The sequence below is a fragment of the Myotis myotis genome, unplaced genomic scaffold (assembly GCF_014108235.1).
Source record: "Myotis myotis isolate mMyoMyo1 unplaced genomic scaffold, mMyoMyo1.p scaffold_m19_p_41, whole genome shotgun sequence".
Taxonomy (NCBI): domain Eukaryota; kingdom Metazoa; phylum Chordata; class Mammalia; order Chiroptera; family Vespertilionidae; genus Myotis; species Myotis myotis.
The window spans coordinates 971,735-989,263 of NW_023416348.1; the positions used below are offsets into that span (position 1 = coordinate 971,735).

Below are 17,529 nucleotides of genomic sequence, written 5' to 3' on the forward strand. Positions count from 1 at the left end.
AGGGCCGACCGCAAAGGCCCGCCTGCAGAGCACTGAGCATGGGGAGGGCAGTGCCTGCCCGCGGGCCCCAGCAGGACGGGCCACGCTGGACAGCGGTTTCCGGGCACAAGCTCGGCGCGGCTGCGCACTCACCCCCAGCAGGTTTCTGGGCACGTAGCCCTCCCGGTCCCCCAGGCGAGCCCACCACCACTGGGTCTCGTGCTCATCCTTGCGCCTCAGGATGGTGATGGCGTCGCCTTCTCGGAAGGACAGCTCGTCGCTGTTCTGGGCCTCGTAGCTCCATAGCGCATACACCACGCCCTTGTTCATCACGCCCAGCTTCTCCTGCACCCCTGTGGCAAGACGGCCAGCGGTCAGGCCTCACGGAGGATGGGCAGCGAGAGCCCCGCTGCGGGGCCAGACCGGACGCACTGCTGCTTTTGGGCGGCCCAGCGAGGCCGAGGCGAGGCTGTGGGTCGGAAGCCAGGCCCAGCTGCTGCCCACGGCCACACCCTGCAGGTAGGCACTGCCGCTTGAGGGTCTGAGTCCACAGGCATTTCTTGGGGAGAAATGTACACCTCACATCTAGCACAAAGTTGGGGACCAAAGAGTGGGGTGACTGCTTGGAGGGCAGCTGGCACTCACACGTGGCAGTGCGGGGCCGGCCCACGCCCAGGAAAGCCCCGCAGGCTAGTGACCTGAGTGCCTCCCTCCTCCCGCCCATGGTCACTGTCCCACCATGGGCCTCCGGGCTGGCCGCCGCCTCGGTACCGGGAGCTTGTGTTTAGCCAGCTGCACAGCACCCTCCTGCCGACTCGGACTTTCAGACACGTCTCAGGAGGGAGCGAAGGGACAGGGGCTTCCCTCTGAACTAACTGGCTGCCCCTGCAGTTAGGGCCCTGTCTGCCAGCCCAGTGCATGCCCCCTGCAGGCCGAGAGGACGCCTGCGTACCATACAGAAACTGGGAGCACTGGATGTAGCCCTCCTCCATCTCCTCGCACTTGTCCGCAGCAGTTTCAATGTCGCTGATGGTCGAGGCAAAAATGGCGGCACCACTCTCCACCAGCTGTTTGCAGAGGTGCACGCTGTTGCAGGAGGCGGCACAGTGCAGCGGCGTCCTGCAGGGCGGGAGGTGAAGGCGTGTGTGGCCCCTGGAGTGGCAGGGCCCCGGGCTGCGGAGCCTCAGTGCCCGCCGGTCCCGCGCTGTCTCCAGTGGTGTGGTGTCCACTACCACCTGTCCTGGGCCTCACACACACTCCTGGAGGGCGTGGCTGAGGGGCGCCCGAGACAGGTGTAGGCAGCTGCCTGAGGCTGACAGCGACCCCGGGAGGCCGGGCCTCCATGGCAGCACCGGACCCCGCAGCCACGACCCCCGACCCAGCCACTAAACAGACAAGAGTCCTGACTGCTGAACGCGTGGCCGGGCTGCGTGTTAATCACCAGGTGGACAGACTGAGCCACAGCCCGGCCCGTGTGGCTCAGCTGGTTGGGCTTCATCCTGTGCAGAGAGGTCTTGGGTTCGATTCCCAGTAGGGGGCATGCAGGAGGCAGCTGATTAACGTTTCTCTCACTGATGGTTCTCTCTCTCTCCCCTCCCTTCCTCTCTCTTTAAAAGTCAATAAACACATTTAAGAAAAGGGAAGCACGGCTGTGCCTTTTACAACATCATCCAGAAAGCAAAGCGGAGGGTGTGCTGAGCAGCCTAGGACGAGTGGGCGCCCTGACCCCTCACCCTTCACTCCCTGTGCTCCAGACCCTCGGCCCCTCTGCCCCGCGAGGGGCTCACCAGCCATCGCTGTCAGCGGCGTTCACGTTGACACCAAAGTCCAGTAGGAACCGCACGATGTGGTGGTGGCCGGCGCAGACGGCGTTGTGCAGTGGGGTGATCCCTTCGTCGTTGGGCTTGCTGGGGTCTTCCACCTGGGACACAGGGTGTGTGAGCCACGCCTGTGCGTGTGGGGCGCCCAGGCAGGGGCTCCGCTCAGCTCACCTCGTAGATGATCCTCTGCACCAGGTCGAACTCTCCCTCCAGGGACGCGTCCAGGAGCAGCGCCAGGGGGTTGAAGCGGACGCGCAGCCCGCGGCCGGTGCGCTCGGAGTTGGGCTTCTTCAGGTTGGTCCGCTTGCTCTGTGAAGAGGAGGCTTGGATTTAAAGGGGACCCCACGAGCCAGGGGGTGACACCCAGCTTCACTGCTCCCTCTGGAGCGGCAGCTCCTTCCCACCAGCTGAGGGACTCCCAGCCGCTCGCTCCCTCAGCTCGGCCTCCCTCCAGGTCCCAGGGCAGCTTCCCTCCTCGGGCCTCCCGGCTGGGCCTCCAGTACGAGCCCATGGAGCCCTGCCCTGGGCCTGACTCCCTATGGGCCGGGACCGTCTGCCACGCCCACCGCGCCCAGCACAGCCTGGGTCCCCCACAGCACAGGGAGCCCTGCCGAGGCCCGTACCCACCGTAGAGGCTGCGAGCAGGGGTGCGACGGGGGGACGCGATGGGGAAACTGGCTCTTGCCCTGGAGAGGGGGCCTCGGCCCCAGGGCTCGGGACCTGCTCCGTGGACAGGGCCGTGGCCACGTTGTTGTTGTTGTCCTCCGCAGGCTCCACGGTCTGGGGGGTGGTCTGGAGACGGACGAGCCCCTCAGGCTCAGGGGAAGGGAGCTCGTTGTCGTTGGCGTCCGAGGCAGGAGCAGGCTCGGCGGGCAGCGGGGCTGTGGGCTGGGCAGGGCTGGCCTCCCCCAGGTTCCCGTTGGCATTGGTGTTCCCATTGTCCATGTCGGCCAGGGTGCCCGTGAGGCCCTGCGAGGGGCTGGGCTGGTAGAACGGGGTGCCCTCCATGCCGCCGGCCAGGGTGTTGAAGCGCTGGTAGAGCAGCTTCTGGATGTTGGGCCCGCCCGGGCCCTCGGGCTCCGTGATGGAGCTGCGCTTCTTCAGCGGCCGCGGCGCGTTGGCCAGCTTCCGGCGCAGGGCCTCCAGGTCCGCGTCGCTCTGGTAGCGCAGCGGGGAGTGCACGATGGGAGTGAGCTTGGTGGGGCTGAGCGGCCGCGGCAGGCTCTCCATGGCGCCCGTGGCCTCCGTGGGCGGGGCCGGGCTGTCCTGCTCAGGCTCCCGCTCGGCACTCTCTGCAGGGGGTGTGGGCTGCGAGGTGCTGGTGGTCAGCGGCCCATGAAGAAACGGCAACGGCGACGGGGACGTTGAGCCCGAGCCCGATGGCAGGACGGGCTTCCCGTACACTGAGGAGACAGGACGGGGACCCTCAGCACCTGCACCCGGCCCGCCACTACACACCTCTGGTTACACCAGAGGCAGGCCTGGCTGTTGAACCCTAATTTTAAAATAAATTTATTATTATTTTTTAATCCTCACCAGAGAACACATTTTTTATTAATTTTAGAGAGAAAGGAAGGGAGATGGAGAGAAACATTGACTGGCTGCGTCCCACATGCCCCCTAACCCTGTCTGAGCCTACAACCGGTACGCACCCCGCCCTGGAATCAGACCCACGGCCCTCAGTGCCCGGGACGACGCTCCAGCCAACGAGCTGCACCGGCCACGCAGTGAGCCGCAGCTTAAGCCCCAAGCGTGTCCTCTGCTCCAAGAACCTCACCGACACTCTGGGACGTGGAGCATCTAACTTCTGCTTTTGCCTTTGGGACCCCAGAATGGGGGCTTTTCCAAACGAGCATTTAAAATGGCCATGGACCGGGCTTCCCACCCAAACAGGCTGTCCCTGGCTCCTGGCCAAGGAGCTGAGTCTCGGAGGTAGGGGCACAGCAGGAAGCCCCGGCCGGGCCTGACAGGGAGGCCGCCTGGAGCTCTAGGGAAGGGTCTCGGCCGCTCCAGCCCCTGGTCAGTGCAGTGTCTGCCTCAGGGGTTGCTGGGCACGGGGGGAGGGGAGGAGGCCCAGGCACCCAGGAGTCCCTCAACTGCGAGTCTGGAAGCTTGCGGCTCACGCCCAAGAACATCTAAGAAAGCCCAACGGGCAGGACCCTACCACCCAAGTCAGAACCCACTGACCGTAGGAGGTATGGAACTAGGCCCTGTTCTCCGACCTGCTCCCTCCAACACCTCGCCCCCAGGGCCATGTCCCCTCACCTGAATCAGGCTGTTCTCCCCTGCGGCTCTTGGGGCGGGGGAGAGGGGAGGAATGCCCAAAGCAGAAGACACCCCTCGCCACCCAGCTGCTGCCCCAGGGCCTGGCTCGGTGACGGCAGGAGGTGGAGATGAGGTCTACGCAGAGCCCCACCCCGGCTCCCAGGAGAGCTGCACAAGGTACCAGGACGCAGGAGGGAGCACACTGCTCAATCACACCCTTCCCGCAGCTGGAGTTCCCAGGGGGTGGGCGCTCCGACAGGAAGTCAGCTGTGACCCCACCTCACGTGGCTCAGAAGGCCTGTGAGAGGTAAGGCTCTGGTTTGGTCCTAGGTAGCGTGTGGCCCGAATGTGAGGCTGTGGGTCGGCGTGTTCCTAGAGGAGAGCACAGCGCCCTGGCCCCAGGAGGGAGAGCACAAGCTACTGTACCTGCTTTGACCGACTTATTCGAGGCGCCATGCGCTGCGGGCTGGTAATTCTTGGGGGGCGTGGCTTGCTGGAGGTACATGGAGTATATGGAACTTGAATTCACTGTCTGGGGTCCTTTCCTGGGGGACTGTGGCCTGGACCCTTTGTCTGCCAGGAAGGGCCTGATGGCCACAGTCAGTGGGAGCTCAGGTTTGCCGTCTCCAGTGGGAAATGCAGGCGGCCCTGCGGGCGGGTACGTGGGGCTCGGGGGCACAGAAATCCGCTGCTGGATCTGCTGGGAGGAGCCTGGCGGGTGGGTGCTGCCCACGGAGGGCAGAGGACCGGGCTTCTGCCGACCGGCCAGGCCTGCGCTGGGCCTGGGCAAGCTGCCCTCCTTCCTCCTTTCCAGGGAGTTTGTGGGCCCTGGACCCACGGGCGCAGGACTTGGGTGTGTGCCGTAGCTCGGCGGCAGCTGCTTGCCGACACCAGGGACGGGGGGTGGCATTTTACCCATCTCGATGCCCTAAATTTAAACGTGAAGAAAACACAGTCATCCTTTGAAAAGTTAAGCAGATTCCCATCCACAGTCACATGAGGAGACAAAGTAGGACTTGTAATCCTTCAAGTCGGCTGTGGCTGGCACAGCGCTGGGGATCGGGCATGGCGGGCTGTCACCTGCCTGCGACAGAACCACCTGACTAAGGCCTGACGTGCTCACTGCGCGGGTGCGTAGGGCCACGGACTCCTTCAGACCGGGTGTCGTTTGGACGCTAGTAAGAATAATTTGCCTCATGACACCTTCTACCCTCGAAGACAAGGGCCAAACATGGCAGGGCTAGGAGCTCATCTGTGTCCCAGGGGTCATGACAAGGGGCCTACCGGCTTCTCCGGGGCTCCCAGGGCTGGCAAGGGCGCAGGCTGGCTGGAGACGGGGCCCTGCCTGAGCGGCCCCTCCACGCTCGGGTCCTTCCAGTCCACAGGGGCCATCTGTGCTGGCTTCACCGAAGAGCTCATATTTTGTTTTAGTGTTGGCCAGTTTCCATCATTAGCTTGAAAAGAACATAGAATTTAAGTCAAGTTTGTCTTTAAATTAGGTGAGTTAGCATAGGAGTAGCCCCATCAGAAAAGAAAGTCACTTTCTGGAACATCATTCTGATGGGCTGACCGCCAGGGCTGACCCCTCCCCGCACGCCAGCTCGCGAGTGCGCGGCGGGATCAGGGCGGCCTCTGCGGGCCAGGCCCCCCAGCGCTGCGTGGCTCGGTGTGCAGGCTCCAGCAATGACCCAGCCAGGGACAGAGGTCTGCAGAGACAGTCAGCCCTCATTCAAGCACAGCTCAAACCCTTACATCAACACTCAGGAGCGAAGCAAGCATGGCCCTTACTGTTCAAACACTGCTTACAGATACAGTTACGTACAACAGTAAAGAACTCTCCTTTGACTCCATAACAGGCTTGATCTGCACCACTCAGTGTTAAAAGAAAAATTCAACTCTGATCTATTAGAAATTTCTATCATCTAAAGCAGGGGTGGGGAACCTTTTTTCTGCCAAAGGCCATTTGGATATTTATAACATCATTCGTGGTCCATACAAAATTATCAACTTAAAAATGAGGCTGCTCTATTTGGTCAAACATTGAATTGACTCACCCCTGATGCCTTGGCAGGGCCAGACCCAACGATTTCGCGGGCGTTACACAGCCCGCAGGCCGACGTTCCCCACCCCTGCTCTGCAGCGAGGCATGATCACAGAGGCCGGTGGGGTCCCACTGATTGGAGACAGGCTGCGCCCCACAGCAGTGGTCAGAAAGCCAGTCAAGCCCGCATTTTTCAGAAAAGCACTGAGAAGCTACGTTTTTACAGAACGTTTTCCAAACTGAAAAAGGGCACCCACTCACTCACATCGGCAGGCCAGGCTCTAGCCCCAACCAGCTCGTGTCTCGCAGCGGGCACGGGCTGACGGACGTGCCGACACCCAGCCTCAGCCACATGGGACGGGAGGAAATCCTGGGGACTGTCTGGGCCCTGGCAGAACAGCACATCCTCGTCCCTCCAGCCGGCACGGCAGGTGGACACGACTGAGGGGCAGAGGGAACTCACTCTTCCTCGCCACAACAGTGCGGAGCCAAAGCCTGCAACTCCGGGACGGGAAGGCTGGCTCGCACGTGCTCTGGGCACGACCAGAGGTCCCGGCGCGTGCAGGACGGGCAGAGCTCTGAGCCGGGCTGGGCCCTGCCCCGGCTTGCTCCAGAGCCGCGTCCACCCCTGCGGCAGCACTGCTACCCCTGCATCGCACTGCTAACGTTACCCCAGCTCCAGGCAGCAGGCTCCACACGGCTCAGCCAAGCTGCAGGGCCCTGCTGAGCAGTCCAAGGCCAAAGGTCACCTCGCTCCCGTGTGGCTTGTCAGCCTATTCCGGGCTGGGGTGCTTTTCTTTCTTCCCCAGGGGAGGAGAGGTTTACCCCCTGGGGAGGCCCAATGTGAAAGCTCGGGCTGATGGGAAAGAGTCCACTGCAGACGCTCAGGCCGAGCGCTCGGACTTCCCGTGCCCTCTCTCAAGGTCACCAGGAATGTGGCCAACCCGTCAGTCACAGAAAGGTGAAGGAGGGATGAAGAGAGGAATTTGTTTTCTGGGGATAAGGCAGAAGGTATAGAAGGAAGATCACTTCATTTTATTATAAAGGGACAGTCACCTTCGAGTGTGAAGGGAGAGGAAGCTAAACGCCGCCCCGTGAGCTCAGGAAACCCTCTTCACCTGGTAAAAACCAAACACCCTCCTGTGCCAGCATCGCTCAGCCTCCCCAAGCGGGACCCGGGTGCGGGGCCCGGCCCACCTGGCACCTGGCTGAAGGGAGGGGCAGGCCATGCTCAGGTGGCATCTCTCTCGAGTCTAGACGGGTGCCCAGGCCTTTCTCGGTTTGGAAAACAGAGTGGCTGTTGCCTGAGCAGCATGAGGGACAGAGCTCCCCCCGGCCGGCCCGCTGACATACGGTCTGTCAGGGAGTCTGCAGCTTGCCGTGCGGAGCCGCAGTCAGGCCCGATGTCCAGGTCGGACACTGTCCACGAGCGGGTCACTCTGGGTCTACCATGGCCATCTGTGGGGCACGGAACCAGAAGAGCCACAGCACGGTCAGCGTCCCCACTGAAGAGCTTTCTTTCCCCAGATCCACAGCCGGGCCCAGGTTCTGCCCCGTGCGGGTGACGCAGGTGTCCCGGGTGGTCCCCTCACAGCACAGCTGAGACCCAGGCTGGTTCTGAGCTTCTGAAGGGCATTCTCGGGCCCTGCAAGGTTTCTTGTGCAACCCTGAGGGGCCCTGCACGGACCCAGAGAACAGGGACGTGGAGACAGGCCCAGCTCGGGAAGGGGTGACGAGGAAGGCGGCAGAGAAGCAGCTGGTGGGGCTAATTGTCGTCACTGGAACCAGATGAATATCTGCTCCCACCACGGGGGGTTTGGACTATAAACAGCAGCTTATCAGAGGAGGTGCCATTAGAGCCACACCGACCACAGAGCCTGCACGCTGCTGAGAGTCGGCCGAATCTGAGGGCTGGGGACGCCCCCGTCCGCCGGGAGCAGCAGAGGTGTGGCTGCAGCGCAGGTGCCGGCACTAGAGCAGGAAGTCAGCAAACAGAAGATGCCCCAAGTCTCCAAGGGCCCCTCCCATAGGCCCGGGAGGCCAGTCGCAGGGCTGTGGTCGTAGGTGTAGGGCTGCTGCGGTGTGGGGACCTGCCAACATGGCAGGAGCTACGGGGCCTGCGTCCCCCCAGCCATAACGCGTCCTCCTGCAAGGGAGCCCCGGCTCTCGTGCATCTGCTGAGAACCAGCCGACCCTCCTCTGAGGAGGGGGCGGCGTCTCTGTGGGGAGCCTGCCCGGGTGGCCAGGAAGTGGGAGCGCCCACGCCCCACGGAGCTGGGCCGCGCTGGTCCCTGCGCCTCAGTGGCCCAGGGCGAAGGGGTGTCTGTGGACTTTCTGATTGACTGAGGCACGTGGAGTGGGGGCGGGGAGCGCAGTCACAGTGCTGTCTATGGGATGGTCACCGTGGCAGCACACCGCTCCCCAAGCCGCCCTGGAGGATGTGGTGCCTCGGGGGAGACGGAAGGAACACGCAGGGCCGCTCCACGGCCCCCCTTCCTGCTCACGCTCCCGGGAAGAGGGCCGGCCACTTACCAGGTTTGGGCCTCCCATGGGCAGCTCCTGAAGCAACAGTGAGAGACTGGGGCTTTACGGGGTCCCCCGGTGCTGAGCAGCTGCCGGCGCTGGGAACCTGGATGTAAGGTCCCACGGCAGCCACCCTGCCGGGCGTGCTCAGGGGTGACTGTGGCGACGACGCGCCATTCACACGGCTCAGCTGCAACCGGGAAGAAAGGAGTCAGCATCTCCTCGGTGAAGCTCACTCACTAACTCGTACTGAGCAGCCCCACCAACCTGAGGGATGAGCGTCCGGGAAGGGCGAGACGTCAGGGAGGGCCTCGGCCCACAGGCCTGTGAGCGGCCCTTTCTGGTAACCTAGGATCTGGGGCTACGTGCGCACCAGGACTGCTCCCGGCCCTCTCCCCTGGGGACACACTTGCTGTTCCACGTGCCTGGATTTTCTTCCCGTACAGCCGCTCGCGCAGCTCGCCGATGCGCTTGTCCATCATGGCCACCTCCATGTTGCGCTTATTTAAGAGGTCCTTCTGCTGCTGCAGTTTTGAATTCTGTTCCTGGTTAAGCTGGTTACGAATCTGCAAACAGAAAATACAACTTGTATGATTTGCGTTAAACGGCCAAACTGTCCTTGCCAGGGAGGGTAAGAACCGGCGAAGTCGCTGAGCCCGGATGTGCAGTTACAGGAGCGCACTGCTGCTGGTGCACAGTGCTCACAGGCACAGCACAGGTGGAGCCAGCAGCTCTCTTATGAACCAAAAAAGAGCAAAGATCTGCAACCATGTGTCCTCTTTGAAGCAAACGGAATGACTGGCACCAGTAATGACTGTGGGGACCATACCTCCGTCCTTGGGGATGGCATTTTAGTGACAAGTGCCCTGAACACTCCTCTAGGGCACTAAGGAGAGGTGTCTCCTCCACCCCCCACAGGCCACTTAAGGAGGCACCTCACTGCAGAGGCAGCGGGGATTGCACAAAGGATGGCCCACATTGCCCGACCATGTTCTATCGCTTCAGTGGGTTGCAGCCAGCACTACAGAGAACTAACAGAGACACACAGAGAACGTGAGTCCCGTCATGCTCAGCTCCAGATGCACACGTGTAGTAGCACACGCCGTATGCATGCTCGCACACGTGTACTAGCACATGCCATATGCATGCACTGGACAGGGAGCACGCTATTTTTTTAATTTAAATTCTTTATTGTTGAAAGTATTACATATGTCTCCTTTTCCCCCCTTGACCTCTCCCCAGCTGCTCTACCCCCTAGCACATGCCCTTGCCCCCCTACTGCCTGTGTCCATTGGTTATAGGGAACATGCTTCTTAACATAGGTTGCTGTAAAAAAAAAATTAGAAATAGCCCTGGCTGGTGTTCTCAGTGGTTAGAGCGCCAGCCTGCAGACTGAAGGGTTATGGATTCTATCCCTGGTCAAGGGCATATACCTGGGCTGCAAGCTCAATCCCCGGCCCCAGTTGAGGCATGTACAGGAGACAACCAATCGATGTGTCTCTCTCACATAGATGTTTCTTTCCCTCACCCTCTCTCTTTCTTCCTCTCTCTTTCCCTTCCTCCTAGTCTCTCTGAAAAGCAATGGAAAAAATATCCTCTGATGAGGGCTAATAACAACAAAATGTTGACAGCCATAAAATTTTATATTTTATTTGTATGCATTTATGTTAGAGAACAGCAACAAACATGATATTTAATTTACTCTAATTAAATATTCTCATTGCATAAAATGATATAATACTTTTTCTACCAAGTACTAATAGAATTGCAAAACTTGCTTCTGGCTTGAAACATCACCTGCTGATGACAACTTCTGAGAAATGGGAATCTTGTGGATTCCTATGGACTGAATGTCTGTGTTCTCCCAGAATTTCCATACTGAAGCACTCAGCCTCAGGGGTCTTTAAAGGTGGGGCCTCTGGGAGGGGATCTGGCTTAGCAGTGGTGATGGGAATGGGGCCCGTGATGGGGTTCTTGCAAGTGTCCTTAAAAGATGAGGAAGAGACCAGAGCCGTGACGGCACAGTGAGAAGGTGGCCGTCCTCAAGCCGAAGCAGACCCTCCATGAACCGTGTCTGCCGGCACTTGATCTTGGAGTTCGGCCTCCAGAACTGTGAGACCTCAGGGTCTAGGTAACCCTCCTCGTCTACAGTATTTTGTTACAGCAGCTCATGCTGACTGAGTCAAGGATTGAACAGCAGGCATCTAAGAATCTCATCAGAACAGTTTACACAGACACCTTAAAGATCACCTAAAGCTTAATTCTTTACTAGTTCATTGTACTGCCAATTCAATTCTGCACTGAAACGCGTGGCAGAAGCCAGCCACATAGAACCACACATGATACACTACACGAACCTGTATATGTGAAGGGTCCAGAATAGGCGGAGCTACAGAGACGGGAGGAGGTTCCTGACTGCTTAGGGCGGGGTGGGGGTGGGGAAGGGTGAGGCTTCTGAGGGATGCTAAGGGGGTGGGGCTTCTGAGGGATGCTAAGGGGGTGGGGCTTCTGATGAAGGTGCTCTGTACTTGACTGTGGTGGTGGATGCAGAACTCTATGAAGATACTAAACACCTACATTTCCTGCCTCTACCAAGTTAGAGCCCATCAGTGTGTCCCCGCAGCTGAGGTCTCCAGCCCACAGAAGAGAACCTGGGGATCAGGACACGACACTAAACCCACCCCGGACCCCCGTTACCTGCAGCTCCTGGGACAGCCGTTTCAGCTCCGCGGCGGCCGGGCCCGTCAGCTTGCCGGGGTAAGGCTGCAGCCCGTTCAGCTTCCCCTTCCTGAGGTCCTCCAGCTGCTGGCTGAGCTGGTCGACACGCAGAATGGCCGTCTGCACCTCCTGCTTCTTTTCCTGGAACATGGCGCTGAACCTCTCTATCTCGGCAGCTGTGATTCCCACAAGAAAGAAAACATCACTCAGCTGCGAGTCCCCTTTCCCGGTGTGGTGTTTCCTCTGTTGGTGCGCTTCCTTCCTGTCTATACATTTAACTCAACTCCAGCATCACCGAGGGCCAGACCCAGGGAGAAGACTGTGACACCAGAACCCACGACACATTCCAGGCGCCCTCGGGACACGCGTGACTTGCTCGCATGGCAAACAGTATTTTCCCTCACGAGTGGACATTCTCTGATGGGCAGTGAGTCCCACAGCCACCTGGGAATCTCAAGGCACCAGCAGACCCGGCTCTGTGAGGCAGGCCATTGCCGTCTGCTGTCACCACTGAACACAGAGCAGGCACACGCAGGATTAACAGGGTGACAAAGACCCGTCCGACAAACACAAAAAGTATGCGTTTGTGTGGTCTATCGTTATACGCAGGTGAGACTTCCGCTGCTTAATGATGACAGGCCCCCATGAGGAGCTGGGCCAGTGCTGCACGGCCGGGCGGGGAGACCCCAAGACCACTTAGCCCAGCCCGCCCACCCTCTTCCCCTCGGCGAGCAGTGCACTCTCCACACCAGCTCTGACTCAGGCGTGACCGACAGTGTGCAGAAACCCGACTGCGTTCGCCTCCCGGCCCGTGAGCGTGGGAGCAAGCGGAGGGACATACACAGGTTGCCGTTCATGATCTTGCTGTAGTCCACCTGCCCCCGCATGGCTCGGATCTTCTTCAGCTTGTTTTCCTGGGCTTCAACCCGTTCTTTCAGTTTCTGAAGCTTTTCATTTTCAGAAATCGACTGCTGCTGATGGCGCTCCTGCTGCTTTAGAAAATGTAGACGCTGCTCCTAACAAGAGAAACACAGCTCACTGAGAACTGCGATGCATGCTTCCTTTTAGACACGAAAAACCTGGGGTGCATTCCACAGTATCACCTATTTAAATACGAAAGAAAGGTTCCAGGGCCTGGCCTGTGTTGCTCAGTGGTTGGAGCCCGGCCTGCTGAGAGAGCGTTTGATCCCTGGCCCCAGCGGGAGGAGGTCAGTGGATCTCTCCCTCCCTCTCTCCCCACGCTCTCTAAAAGGTCATGGGAAAATATCCTCGGGTGAGGATTAACAAAAAAACCATGAACACGCCCGAGGGGCCGCACGCACGTAAGACGGCACACACTGGTTACTGTGTGGGAGGAAGTGAGAGGAGAGTCGGGATTCACAGGCGGGCTTCGCTCGGCACCATCCGACCACGCAGCCTGCAAGTGCTCCCACAGGAGCCTCGCGCGGATAAGGCAGCCTGGGCTGCTCAGGCACCACCCGGCTCATCCATCCTGTCTGCCAGCCCACAGCGTCCTGCTTCCGAAGGGCTTCTGCTGCAATGGCTTCCAAGGCCCTTTCACCTAGAGGAAGTGGCGTGGCCAGCAGGGGGCTGTCTACTGAAAAGGGGAAAGTGATCAAATAAGCGATAAACCTCTCATTTGCTGAGTGACACCCCACAGCCCAGGAAGTGTTTGTTTTCTTTAGGATTAGCTTCTTCAAAACTAATGGAACATTTTTTAAAATATATTTTATTGGTTTTTCACAGAGAGGAGAGGAGAGGGATAGAGAGTCAGAAACATCGATGAGGGAGAAACATCGACCAGCTGCCTCCTGCACACCTCCCACTGGGGATGTGCCCGCAACCAAAGTACATGCCCCTGACCGGAATCAAACCTGGGGCCCATGAGTCCGCAGGCCGACGCTCCATCCACTGAGCCACACCGGTCAGGGCTAATGGAACATTTTATAGTTAAACAAGAACAGGACAACCCTAAAGTAAAATATAACCACTTTAGCAGTTTCCGCATTAGTCTGAACACGCACCGTAAGGGTAAGTCGGCATTAATCTTCAAGGCCCGCGTGCGCGTACAGAACCTCCCTGTGCGATTGTGCAGGCATCGCACACTGACACATGTGAAGTCAGCGTGCACTCGCGGTTCACACCCTGAGAATACCTAAGAATTTCCTCAACAATAATACTCTTGGATCAAGATTTGGAAAGGAAATAAAAAGTAGAATTAGAAAATATTATAATTACATAACACTATGTACATTTCATCTTAGAAATCTTATTAATAAGATGAAATATTTCTAATGTATTTAACTTCTAATTGTTTTTTATTCTTATAAGTCCAATAAACTTTGTAAGACAACTTTTAAGAACAAGTGCACCTTAACCTATTATTTACATAAAAGTGGACAGTACAATGAATTACAAGATCATTTGATAAATGAAAAAAGTTGGATTGGACATATGGTTAAGAAAATCTACAGGTTCAGTTCTATGTGGAATCTAAGAAACAATAAACGAACACACTTCACAGAAACAGACTCACAGACACAGAACAGACTGCCGATTGCCACCGAAGGGGGTGGGGGACTGTGTGGAAAAGTGAAGGGACTGAGAACTACAAACTGTAGTTAAGAATGGTCCCAGAGCCCTGACCAGTTTGGCTCAGTGGATAGAGCATCGGCCTGGGGACTGAAGGGTCCCGGGTTCGATTCCAGTCAAGGGCATGTACCTTGGTTGCAGGCATATCCTCAGTAGAGGGTGTGCAGGAGGCAGCTGATCGATGTTTTTCTCTCATCAATGTTTCTAACTCTCTATCCCTGACCCCTCCTCTCTGTAAAAAATCAATAAAATATATATATTAAAAAAAAAGAAAAAAAAAGAATGGTCCCAGGGATGGAAAGACCAGCACAGGGAACACAGTCAGTACCATTATCATAACTATGGTGCCAAGGGGGCCTTGGGCTTCTCAGGGGGACCATTGTGCAGGCTATGGAAATGTCTAACCGCTACGCTGCACCCTGGAAACTCGTGTCATACTGCACATCCACTGTAACGGGAAAGAATACAGAGAAAAAGGGGCGCTCTGGCAGAGAGAGCAGGAAGAGCGGGCAGCGAAGCTACGGGCTCTCTCAGCAGCTCAGGACGTCTAGCTTGTCACAGTGGGAGCCGTTTCCAGAGGGCACGGATGACAGGTCTGGTTTTCACTTGAAAATCCATGACTAAACCATCGTTTGGAAAAACTTTAAATCCTACTGTTTCAGAGTCTCAGCAACAAACGTAGAGCGCGTTGTGCCCCTCACCACAGTCAACCAAACGGGGCCTCGGAGCGTGGCCCAGGCCAGGGCAGCCCTGATGACCAGTGTCCTGTCTCGGGGCCGGGACCAGCAGGGGGTCATGGACCGCTGGCTTCCTCCAGAACGCCAAGGCCGACTACACAGCTGAGAGCACACCCGGCGGGAAAAGGAGACGACAACAGAAAACACCCTTAAATTTTATCCACAACGGGGCAAGGTCGATCGTTTCTAGTGTGTCTGTGTGTGTAGGTCAAGGGTCAAGTGCTCCTGCCCTGACACCCTCCCATGTCTGGAAGCCACGCATGTGTTTGGTAGGGAGGAGATGACAGAGAAACCGGGTGCTGAGACTCCCGTGGCCTGGTCCTGCTGACGAGAGTTGCCTGGGAGCAGGACCCACCAAAAGGACCAGTTGGAGAACACGCTTTTGCCCGTTTCCCGCCGCGGCTTCTGTAACTCACCTTGGCGACCAACATCTGCTGCTGGTTTTCGATCTGCTGCTGCTGCCTGGCTGCCATGTCTTGGAGCTCTGAGAGGGTCAGCTCCACACGTGGGTGCCCCACCTGAGGGGAGAGAGCACAGCTGGAACCCTCTGCACGACCCCCTTCCCTGGTGTCAGAAGCACAGCAGGGGCGTAAACAGGCTTCCTAGAGTCAGGAGAGCACAAACGACCTGTTTTCTCAGCAGAGCTCTCCTCAGCTGAGTGTTTCGTCACATACAGCTCTGGGCTCGAGACACTAACTGTGTCAGCGCCTACAGGAGGGACCGACCCATTAGAGACAGAATCCTGTGGGAACGAACACCCGACGGTAACACGGAGAGGAGGGCAGCTGACGGAACCCGAGAGCGGGCCATTCTCTGCTGGAGACGATGATAGACCGGGCATGTTTACACGCTTGCCTGGTGCTCTGCCCTGAGCCACATACTTGTCATCTACGACTGCTCAAGCCTCACCAGCACATCAGGTGGGGACTAGCATATCCCCATCCTACGGATGAGAACGCCAGCACAGGAGCTGAGGCAAGCAGCCCGGGCAGGTGGCGCCCACAGGCAGAGCAGGATGCGGAGCCCTTGTCCCGGGCCTCCGCACTGTACCTCCCCACTCAGCACGCCCTGCGCCCTGCGTGCCGGCGAGCCTGCTGCGCTAGATCTGTGTGGTGGGAAGGGAAAGGGACGTGCCCAGGGCCGATTCTGGCGAGGCCTGCGTCCCTCCGACCCCGCTGCTGCTAACCAGGCGTGCGCACTGTCCTGCCTCAGACCTCCACTTTCTCCTTCTGAGCCCATTGTGCTCTTACCTTCCACCCTCTTGTATTTTTTAAAATGTATCTTTACTGTTGAAAGTATTACAGATGCCCCCTCCCCCACATTGACCCCTTCCACCCCGTCCCCCCAACCCCTGCTCCCTAGGCCTTCACCACTCTATTGTCTGTGTCCATGGGTTATGCATATATGCATATAAGTTCTCTGGTTAATCTCTGCCCCCTCCCCCTGAAATACATCAGTCTGTTGCATGCTTCCATGTCTCTGGTTCTATTTTGTTCATTAGTTTTTTTTGTTCATTAGATTCCACATATGAGTGAGATCATGTGATACTTATCTTTCCCTCCTGTATTCTTTTTTTTTTTTAAATATGTTTTATTGATTTTTTACAGAGAGGAAGGGAGAGAGATAGAGAGCCAGAAACATCGATGAGAGAAACATCGATCAGCTGCCTCCTGCACATCTCCTACTGGGGATGTGCCCGCAACCAAGGTACATGCCCCTGACCAGAATCGAACCTGGGACCCTTGAGTCCGCAGGCCTACACTCTATCCACTGAGCCAAACCGGTTTCGGCCCTCCTGTATTCTTTTTAAAAATATATATTTTTATTGATTTCAGAGAGGTAGGGAGAGGGAGAGAGAGAAACATCAATGATGAGAGAGAATCATTGACTGGCTGCCTCCTGCACGCCCATGCCCCCTACTGGGGATGGAGCCCGAAACCCAGGCAGTGCCCTGAGCGGGACCTCCGGGTTCATGGGTCAGTGCTCAAGCACTGAGCCACACCGGCGGGACCCCTCTTGTGTTTTTAACAGAGGTCCCAGCCTGCTCCTCTGACTTGTCTCCCCAAACCTTATAGTGTTCAAGCACATTCCTGACTCCTGGAAAATGGAATCAGGATTTGTTCAACAGTCATAACTGGGACCCCTGTTCTGTTTAGCATAGATTCTGGGCAAGCAATATGGACCAAGGCCCTTTTCAAAACCAGATATTGTAAACAGCCAAGTCATAGAAACTTCCATTTGGAAAGAAATTCGTTTATGCGACCAAAACGCCTGGCAGAACCATCAAACTTCTGTTCTCACACTGATGGACGGCTGCTAATCTCCACCTCCCGAGATGCTCCACTCACAGCGAAAGGTGATCTTTAACCGTCAGAACTTTTACTCCTTAAAACACGTCCGTTCAACAAGTCACAGACTGTCTCTTTGGCCCCTTCCCCACCAATGGCCAGGAGAACAATGTAAAGAGACAGAGAGAATGAGCTGCCCAGGATTCTGCTGCTACAGCTGTGAGCAAGCCAGAGCCCTGCATGTGCGGGGTCTGCGTGTTTCTCACACAAAGCTAAGGGCACCTGCTGTCATAAAGCAGTGCAGCCATCATATGTCATGTATGTAATACGATTTTATTGGGAGTGGATCTGACATGCAGGAAGCTGTAAATCACAGTGCACAGCTCAACGGGTGATTGCAAAGTGACACACCTGTGCAATTTAATTGTGCTGTAAGCAGGTTAAAAACACAAGCACCACAAACTAGTAATTCAACAAACCTGCAACATTTTACATTTTAATACATATTCCCTTAGTTGTTCATTGCGAACATTAGCAAAAAGCGGTGCCCTTTCAGAGTCTAAGGA

The 17,529-nt window shown here is 57.3% G+C and overlaps 1 protein-coding gene across 6 annotated transcripts in view; it reads right to left on the minus strand.

Annotated features, from left to right (window-relative positions):
• PPP1R13B (protein phosphatase 1 regulatory subunit 13B) overlaps positions 1-17,529 on the minus strand; it is an 81,098-nt gene that overhangs the window by 1,402 nt on the left and 62,167 nt on the right. For 3 of the 6 annotated variants that reach the window (XM_036306359.1, XM_036306358.1, XM_036306362.1), the window contains 13 exons: positions 15,092-15,193; positions 12,188-12,362; positions 11,326-11,522; positions 9,054-9,194; positions 8,638-8,818; positions 7,459-7,563; positions 5,349-5,518; positions 4,491-4,992; positions 2,427-3,202; positions 1,971-2,108; positions 1,767-1,900; positions 932-1,098; positions 133-332 (listed from right to left, as the gene is read on the minus strand). In XM_036306359.1, the coding sequence (XP_036162252.1) occupies positions 133-332; positions 932-1,098; positions 1,767-1,900; positions 1,971-2,108; positions 2,427-3,202; positions 4,491-4,992; positions 5,349-5,518; positions 7,459-7,563; positions 8,638-8,818; positions 9,054-9,194; positions 11,326-11,522; positions 12,188-12,362; positions 15,092-15,193 (2,988 nt within the window). The remainder of the gene's footprint in view (positions 1-132; positions 333-931; positions 1,099-1,766; positions 1,901-1,970; positions 2,109-2,426; positions 3,203-4,490; positions 4,993-5,348; positions 5,519-7,458; positions 7,564-8,637; positions 8,819-9,053; positions 9,195-11,325; positions 11,523-12,187; positions 12,363-15,091; positions 15,194-17,529) is intronic. The other 3 variants (XM_036306360.1, XM_036306361.1, XM_036306363.1) reach the window with 3 other exon arrangements.